This window comes from Bombyx mori, chromosome 1 (genome assembly GCF_030269925.1).
Source record: "Bombyx mori chromosome 1, ASM3026992v2".
Taxonomy (NCBI): Eukaryota; Metazoa; Arthropoda; class Insecta; order Lepidoptera; family Bombycidae; genus Bombyx; species Bombyx mori.
Window position 1 is genome coordinate 17,324,806 of NC_085107.1, and position 14,361 is coordinate 17,339,166.

General features: G+C 36.5%; 1 protein-coding gene across 2 annotated transcripts; it reads right to left on the reverse strand.

The window, feature by feature from the left end:
• Positions 1-1,478: 1,478 nt before the first annotated feature.
• LOC101737885 (galactose mutarotase) lies at positions 1,479-14,098 on the reverse strand. 2 transcript variants are annotated; one of them, XM_004933123.5, is made up of 10 exons: positions 13,149-14,098; positions 12,457-12,550; positions 11,924-12,087; positions 9,206-9,415; positions 8,353-8,440; positions 7,792-7,939; positions 6,701-6,806; positions 5,916-6,038; positions 4,975-5,085; positions 1,479-1,752 (listed from the first exon to the last, which is right to left on the reverse strand). In XM_004933123.5, exons 1-10 carry the CDS (start codon positions 13,446-13,448, stop codon positions 1,660-1,662), a joined length of 1,437 nt encoding a protein of 478 aa, XP_004933180.1. In that variant the 5' UTR covers positions 13,449-14,098; the 3' UTR covers positions 1,479-1,659. The 2 variants fall into 2 exon arrangements, with proteins under 2 accessions (XP_004933180.1, XP_021208259.1); XM_021352584.3 differs by lacking the exon at positions 5,916-6,038.
• Positions 14,099-14,361: the final 263 nt, after the last annotated feature.

Sequence of the window (14,361 nt, forward strand, 5' to 3'; positions counted from 1 at the left end):
CAGGCCACCATCCTGGTAACCATCGCCGAAGGGCTCGACGAGTGAATTAACCCATAGACACAGCCCACTGAATTTCTCGCCGTATCTTCTCAGTGGGTTGCGTTTCCGATCCGGCGGTAGATTCTGCGAAGCACTGCTCTTGCTAGGGCCAGTGTTAGCAGCACTCCCAGTTTGAGCCCCGTGAACTCACCTACTCGCCCGTTTACGTTAACATAGCCTCTCAAGGCTATCAGATTAGGTAGGAAAAAAAATCAGCGTTACCGGACGAGTCGTCATCAAGCAATTGATACTACAACATCTTGTCTCAAGGTCGGTAGCGAGATTTACAGCATGATGTCTATTGGCTCCGATAGCAAATTAACAACCGGTGAGATAGGTAAAGATCGTTAACCGATGTAATCTACATATTAATACGGGAAGCAAAAACTTTGTATCCCTTTTTACGAAAATTGCACGAACGGTGGAGTATGAAATTTCCCACACTTATAGAGAATATAAAGAAGGAGTGCAGAATGTTAATATTTTCTTAAATTATGCATAAAAAATACATCAATAAAAAAAACATTACACACACTACCATGTATTCGACACACACACGCATGTATATTTGTTTATTGTCAAACTTATCTTATTGTTTAAAGTATGTGGTCAAATTGACAATAGATTAATATTGTTTGTCTTTATTAATATTTGTCTAAAGTGAAGTCTTGGCGAAATCTGTGATTATAAAAATAAAATGGTCTTTGACAATAGAATCATAATCAGCTTAAACATAAAATTTCCATTAATTATAGTCGAATTTCGACTACCAGGGGCACACTAGTAAAAAATTAATACATAACTGAAAAACGAACGAAGGTTTTACGTAGCGAACGAACAACAGCTCAAGGCCGAGCAAATTGGACAAATAAAAGTGTAGGAGAGTACAGTACATGACGGAGACCTTCCAAAACCTAGATCTTGGAGGTTGGAGATGTGTTCTACGTTTTACGTCTGTTATGAACGATTGACCAAACCTTTTTTATTTTTTATTGCTTAGATGGGTGGACGAGCTCACAGTCCACCTGGTGTTAAGTGGTTACTGGAGCCCATAGACATCTAAAACGTAAATGCGCCACCCACCTTGAGATATAAGTCCTAAAGTCTCAGTATAGTTATAACGGCTGCCCCACCCTTCAAACCGAAACGCATTATTGCTTCACGGCAGAAATAGGCAGGGTGGTGGTACCTACCCGTGCGGACTCACAAAGGTCCTACCACCAGTAAAACCTGCTTGGAGATTTACGAGCTTCTCTATCCTTATATCGACAGTTCTTGAGGGTACACACCATAGATAATATATACTCATTACATTTCAAATGTCCAGTACGATAGAACGACCCTCTGTCTATGTTTATTAAAATGTTTTTTTTTATTTCGTAAGATCGCAACATTTCAATGTTAATAATATATGTTTTATTACAAAAAAAAAAACAATCTAGACATGTAATTAAAATTTTATTTTTCAACGTACATAACAATCTCCAAATTATAAACCCGAATAAAATAAAATAGCAATTAAAACCATCGAAATTCACAATAAGAGCGCGCGTAAAATGATTGTCTTGATTCATACAAAAAAAACTCAGTTCAATTTTATACCAAAATGTGATACGTATTTCAAATATACCTTCCGAGTAGAATACCAAACTTATATTGTATTCGGTGAACGTAAACTTCTCCAGGGTTGAGCACCGAATTCGGAAAGTTGGTCTGAAAAATTCAAAAGTACTTTATTAACAAAAAACACTAATTTAAGCACTTGAACGCAAGGGATAAAATTTGTCTAAGTTTTAATACAATTTTCCTATTCAAAACAGGTTTAAACGGCTTATTTTCAACATATTAGACACATACGTTTACTGCACATCTCAAATAATAAGGTTTTAAAATACTTGTTTACTATGCGAAAGAATCTCAAAGGCACGCAATCGTATTTATTGTAATTATATGAAAAAAGGCTAATTAGCTATTAGTATACCCCATACATACGCCAAAATGTTTTTTAAATAATGGTCATCTAGTGTTGTTCTCGCTTCATTTACACTCAAACTTTTATTGTGTTAACTTTCTTGTGTGACAAATTACCGTCATATTTTCGTGGCTGATAACTACCAGACTAATAACTCGAATACAGTGACCGAGCTTCCACTGAACAGATTATGTTTGTACGTACTTGGTATGCAGTGTCTGTTTTGTGAATGACATCATCCTACCAATGTAAGCGCAAGCGCGTGATTGTATAAAATTAGTTTTACGTAAACTTAGAAATTAGTGTTGTATGAAAATGAGTGGGAGTTGAGAGTTTGTTTCCTTGCCGTTGCGAGCAAGCTTACAGAGCACTTATTAAATACAAACCTAACAAAATGTTTTATAAGCTAAAACGGTTATTAATTTAAAAATAAAATTGAAAAAAAATTAATTATGTGGTGTCGTGGGATACCAGGTAGGAACGAAGTTCCTTCGGCTAATGTAGAATCGACACAATTTGCAAAAAAAGAAATGGTGCTCAATTTTATGTAGGTTTTCTTGGTTTTTCTCTTAAATTTTGCTGATTAGTTTTTATTTAAGTACGGGAAAGTATTTAGGAAATTCAGGATTTTAGGAAATAATAAATTACGTAAAATAAAAAAAATAGATAATTCAAATTATCAATTAAAATAACAAAATATATCTCTTTATTTTTGGTTGACAACATAAAATTACATAGAAATAGAAATAATTACTAAATAGAGATTAGAGAACGAAAAGAAAGAAGGAAAGAGAAAGGTATTATACACTACTCGCTTGTGTACGCGACTGTTGCGCCTGGGCACGTCTCATTTAACGGTTTTATTCCACGCACTTTTTTCCACGGATTTTTTCTTACGGTTTTACTATCACATTTTTTTCAGTTCGGTCGCGCAGCAAAATCCCTATCCCCTCCAAGCCTGCCGTAAGGAACTTCGTTCCAATAATGTCGACTTTTGTTGAAATGCTTAGGCCCATTATCAGTCATGGTTTAAATTAAAGATTAACAAAACTTAGTTCAATTTTGATCAATCTTTCGTAATATGAATACGAAAACAAACTCAATTTAGCTAAACTGAGATAATGCTTTGACAAGTGGCAACATTTAGCGTTCCATTTGTTGTTTTCAATCTTTTATCAGGTTTCAAACTAACACTACTTTACTGAATTTATATGACAGATGTTTTTTTTTTATTAAATTTTATCTGTATCTTGAAGGGAAACAACGCGTTCTCATTTTTTTCTAAATGAGAAACGAATTGTTAGCAAGATTAGTGAGGCGATATGGCAATATACTGGAAAATAAATAAAAAAACTGTTGTTGTCAATAATCAGTTGAAAGAGCAAACTTGATCCAAACTGAAAAAAAATAACAGTTTGTTTTTATTTACTTGAGCCTTGCACAAAGCAGTTTTGGACATTAATTTCTAAACAACTCTATTTACCGACATTTACTTTACATTACTTTCACTGACATTTACTTTGACACAAAACAATAGATGTTGGTTTCGAGCGACCATTTTGAAAAGATCAGTTAAAAACCCAATTCATTGTTTAAGCGTTCCCCTCGTGGCCGTTTAAATTTTGAGATAGTTTAAACTTCGAAGGAGAGTTTAACTACGATTAAAATTACGAGTCTATTTGCAATGACTGTTTAATCCTTCAATTTTAGTTGAAACTGCAATATTATTGGCTTTAGTCGGATGAACGAGCTCACGGCCCACTTGATGTTAAGGGGTTACTGCAGCCCATCAGCCCCGGAAGTCAATACGAAAATGCCGCACTCGCTATGACATATATAACGGCGATAGGAAGTCTTGTGAGCCCGCATAGGAACGTGCCACTACCCGTTTCTGTAGCTAAGCAGTAATGCGTTCCGGTTCAAAGGGAGCGATAGCGTTTATACCAAGCTGATTAGCGGCATAAATAAGCATGTTAATGGTAAGTTAAATTAAATTTCGTGCGTCTTTCATTTTTATTACACGATGTTGTTCCTTCATCGTCGTGGAAGTCGTTCGAAGATACGTGTAAAATACGTGATCTATATATATATATGTATATATATATTAATAAGCGAAGCAAAAACTTTGTACCCCTTTTTTAATAAAAAGCGCCCATGGAATAGTATGAAATTTCCCACACTTATAGACAATATAGAGTGCAGATTTTTTTTTTATTATGCATAAAGAATACATTAAATCAATAAAAAAAAAACATTACACACACTACCATGTATATGACACAACACTTGTTTACTTTTTGTTTATTGTCAAACTTTTTGTAAAAATTGAGAATCGATTATTATTCTTTGTCTTTATTATTATTTGTCTATAGTGTATTCTTGGCGAAATCGGTGATTTTAGAATTCTAGAGAAGTAGAAAATAGAACCTTAATAATGTTCAAACTTATAATTTCAATTAATTCAGTTAATTATAGTCGAATTTCGACTACCGGATGACCACTGGTTAGAATAATTAGTACCTGCCGGCGGGATTCGAATACCGAAACCGTCGCATCGCCCGATACGAGTACACCGGCTTATCCTTTAGACCAGCCTTTCCCAAAGTGGACGATAACGCCCCCTTGTGGGCGCTGCAGTCTTAAAGGGGGGCGGTAACAGACCCAGAAAAAAATAGGGGCGTTGTGTAGAAGCTTGAGAGGCGATTTGTAATTATATCTAGGAGGACCCTTAGACACCGACTGAGCTCTCGCTATAGTGGTTTTTAAGTAGGTAACAAAAATGGGGGCGCTAAAAATAATTTATTCTCAAAGTGGGCAGTAGACAAAATAAGTTTGAGAAACCCTGCTTTAGACCATGGCGACTTTATATAAATAATGAGCGCTGGCTCAAGCTGTCATTAAAAAAACAGCTTTTGCTACAAACAGCCGTCCTGTGAGCGATTAATGAAATTAAATTCAATTACGTGATTAACAGCATCAGGATAGTTTTGCGGCATTAAACAGAAGAGACCGTGTTTCTTGTAAAACGTTCCTTGTTTGCCCATCAGTGGAACGTAACCGACACTCGTTTTGCCCTGTAACAAATAAATAAATAAATACATATGCAAATACAAATAAATAGACAGGAAAAAGATATTCTAATGCGAAAGAGAATTTAATTTTCGCATATCTAAATTTCCCGCTGATACGTCCGAATTCATACACGTCGCGTTGTCTCAAAACTGGATGTTTTGGTGCCGGATAAACTCAAAGGCTTTGTCTATGTGTTCCTGCAACGTCTTAACGTCAGAACAGTAGGTACGGTACGATTTAGGAAAAAAAAACATACCTACAATCAAATAGAATCCAAAAAAATTCTTAAAAATATAATAATCCAAATATTCCATACAACCTTCTCAGAGCTTTATATTGGATTTATATCGAATTAATATTTGAATTATATTAAATACGATTTATTAACGGCTACATTTACTGGTTAATAAAATTAGTACAAGCTTTCGTTTTAAGTTATTAAAGCAAAATAAATGTAAATTAATATTAATAATGTAACCAGGCTACTGACCAATCAGATTTAGTCGTGCCTTGTAACTTGATAACAAAAAAGCTCTTCTTATAAAAGATAAACTAGCTGTACCCGTCCGCTTCGCTGGGCATTTAAAAATAACATTATTATTTCTCACCCCCACAAAGATTCTCATAATTTGCGGGGGCAACTGGTGTAGGGAGTCAAACACTCATATAAATATTAGCCTATCCATTAAGTATATGTATTTTCTGCATGGATACCAAGTTTCTAGTCAATCGGATGCATGGTTCAGTAGTTATAACGGAACATCCGTAAAAACCACTGTAGATTTATATATCAGTAAAGATAAGATTTAAAAAAAATACGTAGTTCATTCACCTCCACGCTTTCTTCTTCGTTCATGACTTCACCTGCCACGCTCGATTTATCACTAGCAGTACTGTCACCGCTCTCAGACTTGATGGACTCGGCCTCTTCCTCTTCGACGGCCTTGACTGGAGTCTACCATCATATTTAAAAATACAGATTATTAAATTTTACCATAATCTATTAATACAGATATAATAAGGTGACAAAATATTCTGCGAGCACAAGGTATAGACACGAAAAAATATGAAATTATCCCTTTAGTATAGTGTGCGCGGAAGCGCTAGTCACCGCCTGAGGTATGTGAGCGGCAGGGCGGGCAGTTGATGTAGTATTGAACAAAAAAAAAGAAAGCAGTTTAACAAATAGAGGAGAAAATAGTATTAGGCTGTTTTATGTTAACGAATACTATTACAGAATTATTTTTGTGTTATCTTAGTCATTGAATCTATTTAGCAGTGTCAGAGCAACAGGCCTTATAATAAATAGTTAGGGGACTTATAATATCTAAATCGTAATGATCTGCCAGGCTATCAATCAAAACCGATTAATATTTATAATTTCCCTACATAATTCCTTTAATAAACAAATAACTATCCTGCTACTTACTATTCTGCAAAATCACGCAAACAACCAATCTTCTGCAGTCATTCTTTTCTCAGTTTTCCAATTTTTTTGTTTCCGGTAGCAACAATTTACTATAATAATGTCATAAGTTCATATGCCCGATTTAGCCGATAAGAACATAGATTACCATAAGTAAAGTTATACGCTTAATTGATAGACTAGTTAACTACCTCGACTATTTTATCTGGATCCGGCAAAAGATTCCCGGTATAGAACTGCAAGCCAGGTTGGTTACTGTACAACTCCATAACTCTTCCGGTTACTGGATGGAGGGCTCTGTAAAAATAGAAAAAACGTTTGGCGCATTGAGGACAGACTTATCTGAGACCAAGTAGAGTGTTCTTCGCTTAAACCGTGCTTCTAAAATACCTCTTTATTTATATTTTAGAAGGAGCAATGAGTCAACCAAATTATGGCACATGTTAAGACAGAACGGATGTCGTAACTTTGCTTAGTGACCTCTTCTCCGATTCATTTCGATTTCCTCAATGCTGAGGGTCGTGACTACCTCCTCGCAACAAAAGCTTATTGTGGATAGCTCTACGTCATTTGTTCCTATCTGCCGCCCAGTGTAGAGCATCGTAGACTGCGCTATCGGTCGAGAGTAGTGCGGATCTGGTGACTCCAACGTGTCGGGCCTCTACCTCGTGGTCTTTTTCTTAGTGACCTTCTTTCCCTCACTGCTAAGGATCGCGACCACATATCATTTTCCTCCACAGTGTCCGATCATGAGTGACATGGACCGCATGGTATAGACTACCACCAACCGCTTCCTTAACCAGATCTGACCATCTGGCTGGCGTTCTTAATGACCATTCGAATCCAAGGTCGTTAAAATACATTCTTAAAATCTCAAACTAGTATGACGAATTCAACAAAAGCTTTATTTAAAAACTGGTAATGTCCTATTGTGTCAAACACTTTACGAAAAATCCTCATTTGTTTAACGTAGTCATGCGACAAGTGTCGTAAGTTAATGGTACAACGAGAAGCCAAACTATTCCCTAGACATTTACAACGTAAATACTACCACCAGCCTTGAGATATGAGTTCTAAGGTCTTAGTATAGTTACAACGGCTGCCCCACCCTTCAAACCGAAACGCACAACTGCTTCACGGCAGAAATAAGCAGGGTGGTGGTACTTACCCGTGCGGACTCACAAGAGGTCCTACCACCAGTAAAATTAACACCAGGTGAGCCGTAATATCGTCCAGCAAGCTAACAAAAAGAAACCACGAGATACGAGATCAAAATACAGACCTGGCATGAAAAGTTAAATCCTGCGCTGTTCCCTGTGTGACGCAATAATTGATATCATAACCGCCCATCGCTACTCGAGGCAGCATTGTCCTCAAAACACGGGGCACTCTAAAGTCGAATATAGTACCACCAACCACTTTCTTTTCACCTATAAAAATACGAAATTACGAGAAGTTAGTCACGGGCTTTAAGCCAACAGGCCGGTATTAATAAAAACCAAATGACCTTTACATTCTTCTTCTTTTTCTCCACCTTATCCCACTAGGTGAAGTGAGCACAGCCAATTTTGCTTCGCTTCTCTCTCTCATATCGTCAATTCACACATTCCATCCGTGTTTTCTTCAGTCGACCTCTTCCCCCTCTACCTTGCACTACCATTTCCATACATCTCCTAGTCACATGCATCTTCTCTCTACGCATCACATATCCAAACCACGCTAACGGTCCGCTCTTTTATTTAATTTAAAGACCTTTACATTGTATTGACAAAAAACTATTAATAAAGTAAGGATCAATTAACTACACGTAAGATAATGTGATGTGTACATAAATCTAACTTACCTGTTACTACTCCATCGTCATCTGCAGCGGTGTATTTATCTGCATTGATCGTAAATATGTGGTCGTACATTGTATTGTTACCGGAGTGCTGAAAATATTAAACACCAAAATGTGACAAACAAATTCAATCATTGATGGTTTTTCCATTATTATTATTTTAGATGATGTGTCTAAATAACCACTAAATGCATGAGAGGAGAGAAAACTCTGGTACAAATCAAGTGTGGCGGTACGTTTCAAAGTAGCAGCCCTGCCAACAGCCTAGGGCACTAATAATCTATACCTATACCTGAAACTTTTTATATTACTGAAACTCGAATCAAAACAAACCGGACTGATAAAAAAAGAAGAAGAAGATGGGTTAAGCCGTTACCGGAGCCGATAATCACCAACAATGTTAATTCCGTCATCCATCTTGAGACACGAGTTCTAAGTCCCAATTTTTATACTACAACGGCTGCCCTACCCTTCTAACCGAAACGCATTACTCATTCATTACCGCTCATAGGATGGTAAATAACAAACTACAAATACACCGTTAAACTTTGACCTCATGCCTTGAGACGACTTGTCAAACATATCTACTACTGGTGGTAGAACCTCTTGTGAGTCCGCGCGGGTAGGTACCACCACCCCGCCTGTTTCTGCCGTGAAGCAGTAATGCGTTTCGGTTTGAAGGGTGACGAAGCCGTTGTAACTATACTTGAGACCTTAGAACTTATATCTCAAGATAGATGGCGCATTTACGTTGTAGATGTCAATGGGCTCCAGTAACCACTTAACACCAGGTGGGCTCGTCCACCTATTCAAGCAGTAAAAAATATATCTAGTTCTACTTTAAATTAAAACTCACATGTCCAGCAAGATTGAAATACGGTGTGCAGCTCAGGTTAACAATGGTGGGTTCGCTCGATGTGCACTTCATCTCAATCTTAAGGGTGTTATCACAGGTTACTTCGAATGTGATTTGCGCCATCACCGTGCCAGGATATCCCTCGTGAAACCTCTCGGACACGTGACTCATTATCACTTGATTCCCGTTCACATATGAATGCCAATTAACCTAAAAATTTAAGATCGTTGAATCAACTCTTTGAAGGTCCCGTGGCCTGGGAGAAACGATGCTCCGTGTACTCGCATCGTGTGACTCTCTATGCCAAGGTAAATCCCCTGGCACTTACCAATTTTTGTAAGTGAATAGAATGCATAATGTAAACACATTATAAAGGGGATTGCCCACTCTCCATAGTGTGCTAGGCCCAAGATGGACATCAAATATTACTATAAAAATGTACTGATTCAAATTCTTAAATGTATTGGATATCTAAAAAATATATTGAAATTGACGCCACTATTATAAAAAATTTAATAAAAATAAAAACTCGTTTTGAGGTTAATTTTCTATATAAATAAGTGTCGGATTGTGAGATACTTCAAGAACTTTTCTTTTCTTAATGTTTAAGATGTTCCTAATGTATTTTTATCCAATAGGGTATAAAAACACACACTTAATTCTTTAAATATCTATATTTTCTTCATCTTCATACACAATTAGTATCATCTAAAAATAGCAAAGGAGAGCATATACACGGTTTTAAATCTCGGTCAGGGTAAAACCACAATTCAGACAATGTTTTTTAGTCGTAGTATGAAATGTTATTGATAAAAGTAAAATAAATCGAAGAAAAATCAAAACACATCCATTTTGTACGCAAGCACAACACCACAAGCAGCAAGCGAAGTGTCAGTCAGTCAGATTAAATTCAGTGTTGTCAGTATAAAGAAAAATAATTACATGAAATTCATATATCGATTATTTTTTTAAATAACCGATAATTGATTTATATCTTAATATTTTTTTTACGAGTACACATTATTTTTTATGTTTTTGTTTTAGTTGTACATATTTAAATAACAATACTAGTAAAGTTTTTTTTACTGCTTAGATGGGTGGACGAGCTCACAGCCACCCTGGTGTTGCTAAGTGGTTACTCGAGCCCATAGACATCTACAACGTAAATGAGCCACCCACCTTGAGATAAAAGTTCTAAGGTCTCAAGTATACAAGTTACAAGTTAAAGTCCAATGGGTATGTCTTCGATGTTATTTTATGTGCATAAAATCCATTAAAATCGATTGCTTAATGATAATACTTAAAATGATTTATTTATATGTTTTATTTATATACTCAAAATATTTACTTCATACGTAAAAGGATTTGAAGCTGGCAATATTTTTCCCACAAAAATAAAAATCCTTGTTTTTTCAATAGAGTTACTTTTTTTAAACTACTTATTGTAAACTATAGTGGCGCTTATTTGCAAGAAAGTAAATGCATATTTATTTATGACAAAATTAATGCACTAAGTATTTTTTCTATAATCTATTGTCCGCTTTGGGCCTAAAATGGGCCATCCCCTTTGTGTATTTCATTGTGTACCCTGCGTCAATAAAGCTAGTTACCGCCATCTTCTTGATTCTTGCAAAGAAGCGGTAATGCGTTCTGATTTGAAGGATTCAACAACAATTACAAGAATGAAACTTTGGCCTCTGTAACCCATAGTATCACTTGACACTAACCAAAAACGAACTAAACCAATAAACTTGGGTTCGCCCAGTTCGCTAAATTCGAACATAGCCTGATGAAGTTGTGATTGAGATATTACGTTAAATTTAAAATTTCAAATTAATCCGAGTAGATAAATTCTAGAAGTTGTAAAAAATTATAATACGTTGAGAACTTCCTTCACAGAAAAAACTGGTCGAGCTAATAAAAGTGTTTTTTTTTTAATCGGTTGAAAAAAACCCATGATATTGGTAAGTAATCCCATCTCCGAAGTCCAATTAAACGTTAAATTAAATAAGTTACGCAGTACAATTTCGACTTCGAAATCAGTAAAAGCAAAATTCCATTAATTCAGTGTCACACATTAACAATCGGTCGTAGCGAGTTAAGGAAACAATTGTATTTAATCAAATTTTAATATTATTATTCTTATCGTTTTTTGTTCGCTAAAATCGTCGTTGGCACTCGTGGCAAGTTTCTGGCATACTATGAACATGAAGAGCTGAAGGTCACCAAGCGCCTGCTGACTATGTGCCAGGAATGGATCCGGAGTTTCTTTGGGCACATAATGCGATCCTCATTGCACAGCCTGGAGAAACTCACAATTCTCGGACAGATGGAGGGGAAGCGCGCTAGAGGAAGAGCGCCAGCTAGATGGGTTGACCAAATCAAGGAGGTGACTGGAGGCCAGATATGGGGAGCGGTACATATGGCGCAGAACCGGACCGAGTGGAGAAGATTGACATACAGTCACGATCCTCAGCATTGAGGGAACGACCAGAAAGAAGAATGAACATGACAGCTGACAGCTTGCATGCTAGCCGATTCAACAAATAGTTTCCTTTCAACATTCCTTGGAATTGATTCTCAGAATTCATATTTTTATTACGAATTAAAACCACATGGACATACATGACATCAGTTCCAACAAGATGTCAATTATTCACTTGCATACTTATCAACAAATCGAAACGAAGAATAAACAGCTTCTGAAAACTTAATTACCTTATCGAATCCAACATATCCTCCGTGGTAGTGGTGATGGCCTTTGTTGTTTGACAGCATGTACATTCTTCCCGAAGGCCGCACCACCATTGTGGCATCCCGAATGATGTTTGCGTAGCGCCCAATAGTAGCTCCGAAATATGGGTTTCGTGGTTGGAAATATTCTGGAAGGATTAATCTATATCTATATATGATTATATAAAAATGAATTGCTGTTCGTTAGTCTCGCTAAAACTCGAGAACGGCTGGACCGATTTGACTAATTTTGGTCTTGAATTATTTGTGAAGTCCAGAGAAGGTTTAAAAAGTAGATAAATATGAAAATGCTCGGAATTAAATAAAAATAACAATTTTATTCTTCCTTTGATGTGTCCCCCGTCGGACGGATTCCTTTTGTTTTAAATTTATTTTATACAAAAGTTTAGGTCTTTTATTTATCGATTGAGGCACTACTGGGTCAGCTAGTAAATGATAAAATGAATTCTGAACTCAACTTTGAACATTATTTAAATCGTCGAATGACAATACGATACCTTCTAAAGTGTCGAATCCTGCGACCACATCATCAGGAACGCCTTTTTTGTCAGGAACCTGGATTGAGGTGATCGTGGCTCCATACGAAATTATCTAAAAAATTAAGAAGTATATCCCAACTTTTGATTAACAGATTTCAAATTATAATTTGCGTAATTACTGGTAGTAGGACCTCTTGTGGATCCGCACGGGTAGGTACTACCACCCTGCCTATTTCTGCCGTGAAAAACTAATGGGTTTCGGTTTGAAGGGTGGGGCAGCCATTGTAGCTATACTGAGACCTTAGAACTCATATCAAGGTGGGTGGCGGCATTTACGTAGTAGACGTCGATGGGCTCCGGTAACCACTGAACACTAGGTGGGTCGTGAGCTCGTCCACCCATCAATGCAAAAAAAGGATACGGAAACAAATTAATTCAACCCGTGTTGTTGAAAAAAATATACTGATCGGTGTATTCAAGATGCGTATTTCGGAACACTCTGTAACATCAATCACAGACTCACACAACAGCGAGGGTTGTTGTTGTTAGTGTGTATTTTATGTAGTATGTTTCTTGTATATTTATGTATAGAATTTAACATACACACAATCAAATTTGAGTATCTCATACAAACCTAACACATTTATTACAAGATATTGACTAACAGTGCTTTATATCCTTAACAAATTTAATTTTTCAACTATTCATACCTGAACACTCATCCTATTTTTCGTTCTCCAAGTGTACCGTCTAACCACTTCAATGTTAGTACTGGAGGAGCAGGGACTTTTGGCTTCTTCATTCGTAACTTTTATTTCTTTTAACATTTGCTTTGATTCTTCGAAGGCATTTGAGGTGCGGTTTTTGGGTACCTTCATTGATTTAGGCATCAACCCAAACCCGTCAACAATTAATTCCACATCGGGTATTTTAGGTTCCGGTTGTGGAGTAACTGTCTTAGTGTCCTCTTCGACATCACCGCTTGCTTTTTCGTCGCCTTCTTCGGCCATTTTCACAGGGAATTTAGAATTTTAAAAAGAGATGTACTTTAAATTTTAAATATTTATCGAAAATTTAGGGATTTTCAACAATTTTTGAATTTTTTGTCTTACATTATCTTTTTGATTACTGTCATATTTTGACAGAACCTTTTTACACAGACAGAACTTTTTTTTTCACTCGAAACAAAGAGTTTATAATAGAAAATGTTCGTATTAACAAGTCGTCGTGGCCTAAAGGATAAGACGTCTGGTGCATTCGTGTTGAAGCGATGCACCAGTGTTCGAATTCGCAGGCAGGTACCAAATTTTCTAATGAAATAGGTACTCAACAAATGTTCACGATTGACTTCCACGGTGAAGGAATAACATCGTGTAATAAAAATCAAACCCGCGAAATTAGAATTTGCGTAATTACTGGTGGTAGGACCACTTGTGAGTCCGCGCGGATAGGTACCACCGCCCTGCCTATTTCTGCCGTGAAGCAGTAATACGTTTCGGTTTGAAGGGTGGGGCAGCCGCTGTAACTATACTGAGACTTTAGAACTTGTATCTCAAGGTGGGTGGCGCACTTACGTTGTAGATGTCTATGGGCTCCAGTAACCACTTAACACCAGGTGGGCTGTGAGCACGTCCACCCATCTAAGCAATAAAAATAAATAAAAAAGTATACACATTTGTGTTCTTTTATTTATGAATTCTAGGTCTCGAAAGGAAAATTAATTTCAATAGTTTCTTTAAAATTTATTTTGACTAAAAATTATTAAAGGTCATTATTTTGTTTTTATTTAAAGAAACAAGATGACCAGTCACCTACTATTAAAGAGTCACCGAAGTACTTAAACATCAGGATGTAAATACCGTTACCTACCTTGAAAAAGGAGGTTGAAATCTCAATTGGATTATATTATAACAGCTGTCAAAC

Coding starts and splice junctions, on each gene's coding strand:
- LOC101737885 (XM_004933123.5), bottom strand. CDS start 13,448: ATGGCCGAAGAAGGCGACGAAAAAGCAAGCGGTGATGTCGAAGAGGAC. Junction 7,940..8,352: donor TGACGATGGAGTAGTAACAG/GTAAGTTAGATT, acceptor GTATTTTTATAG/GTGAAAAGAAAGTGGTTGGT. Junction 5,086..5,915: donor ACGAAGAAGAAAGCGTGGAG/GTGAATGAACTA, acceptor TATTTGTTACAG/GGCAAAACGAGTGTCGGTTA.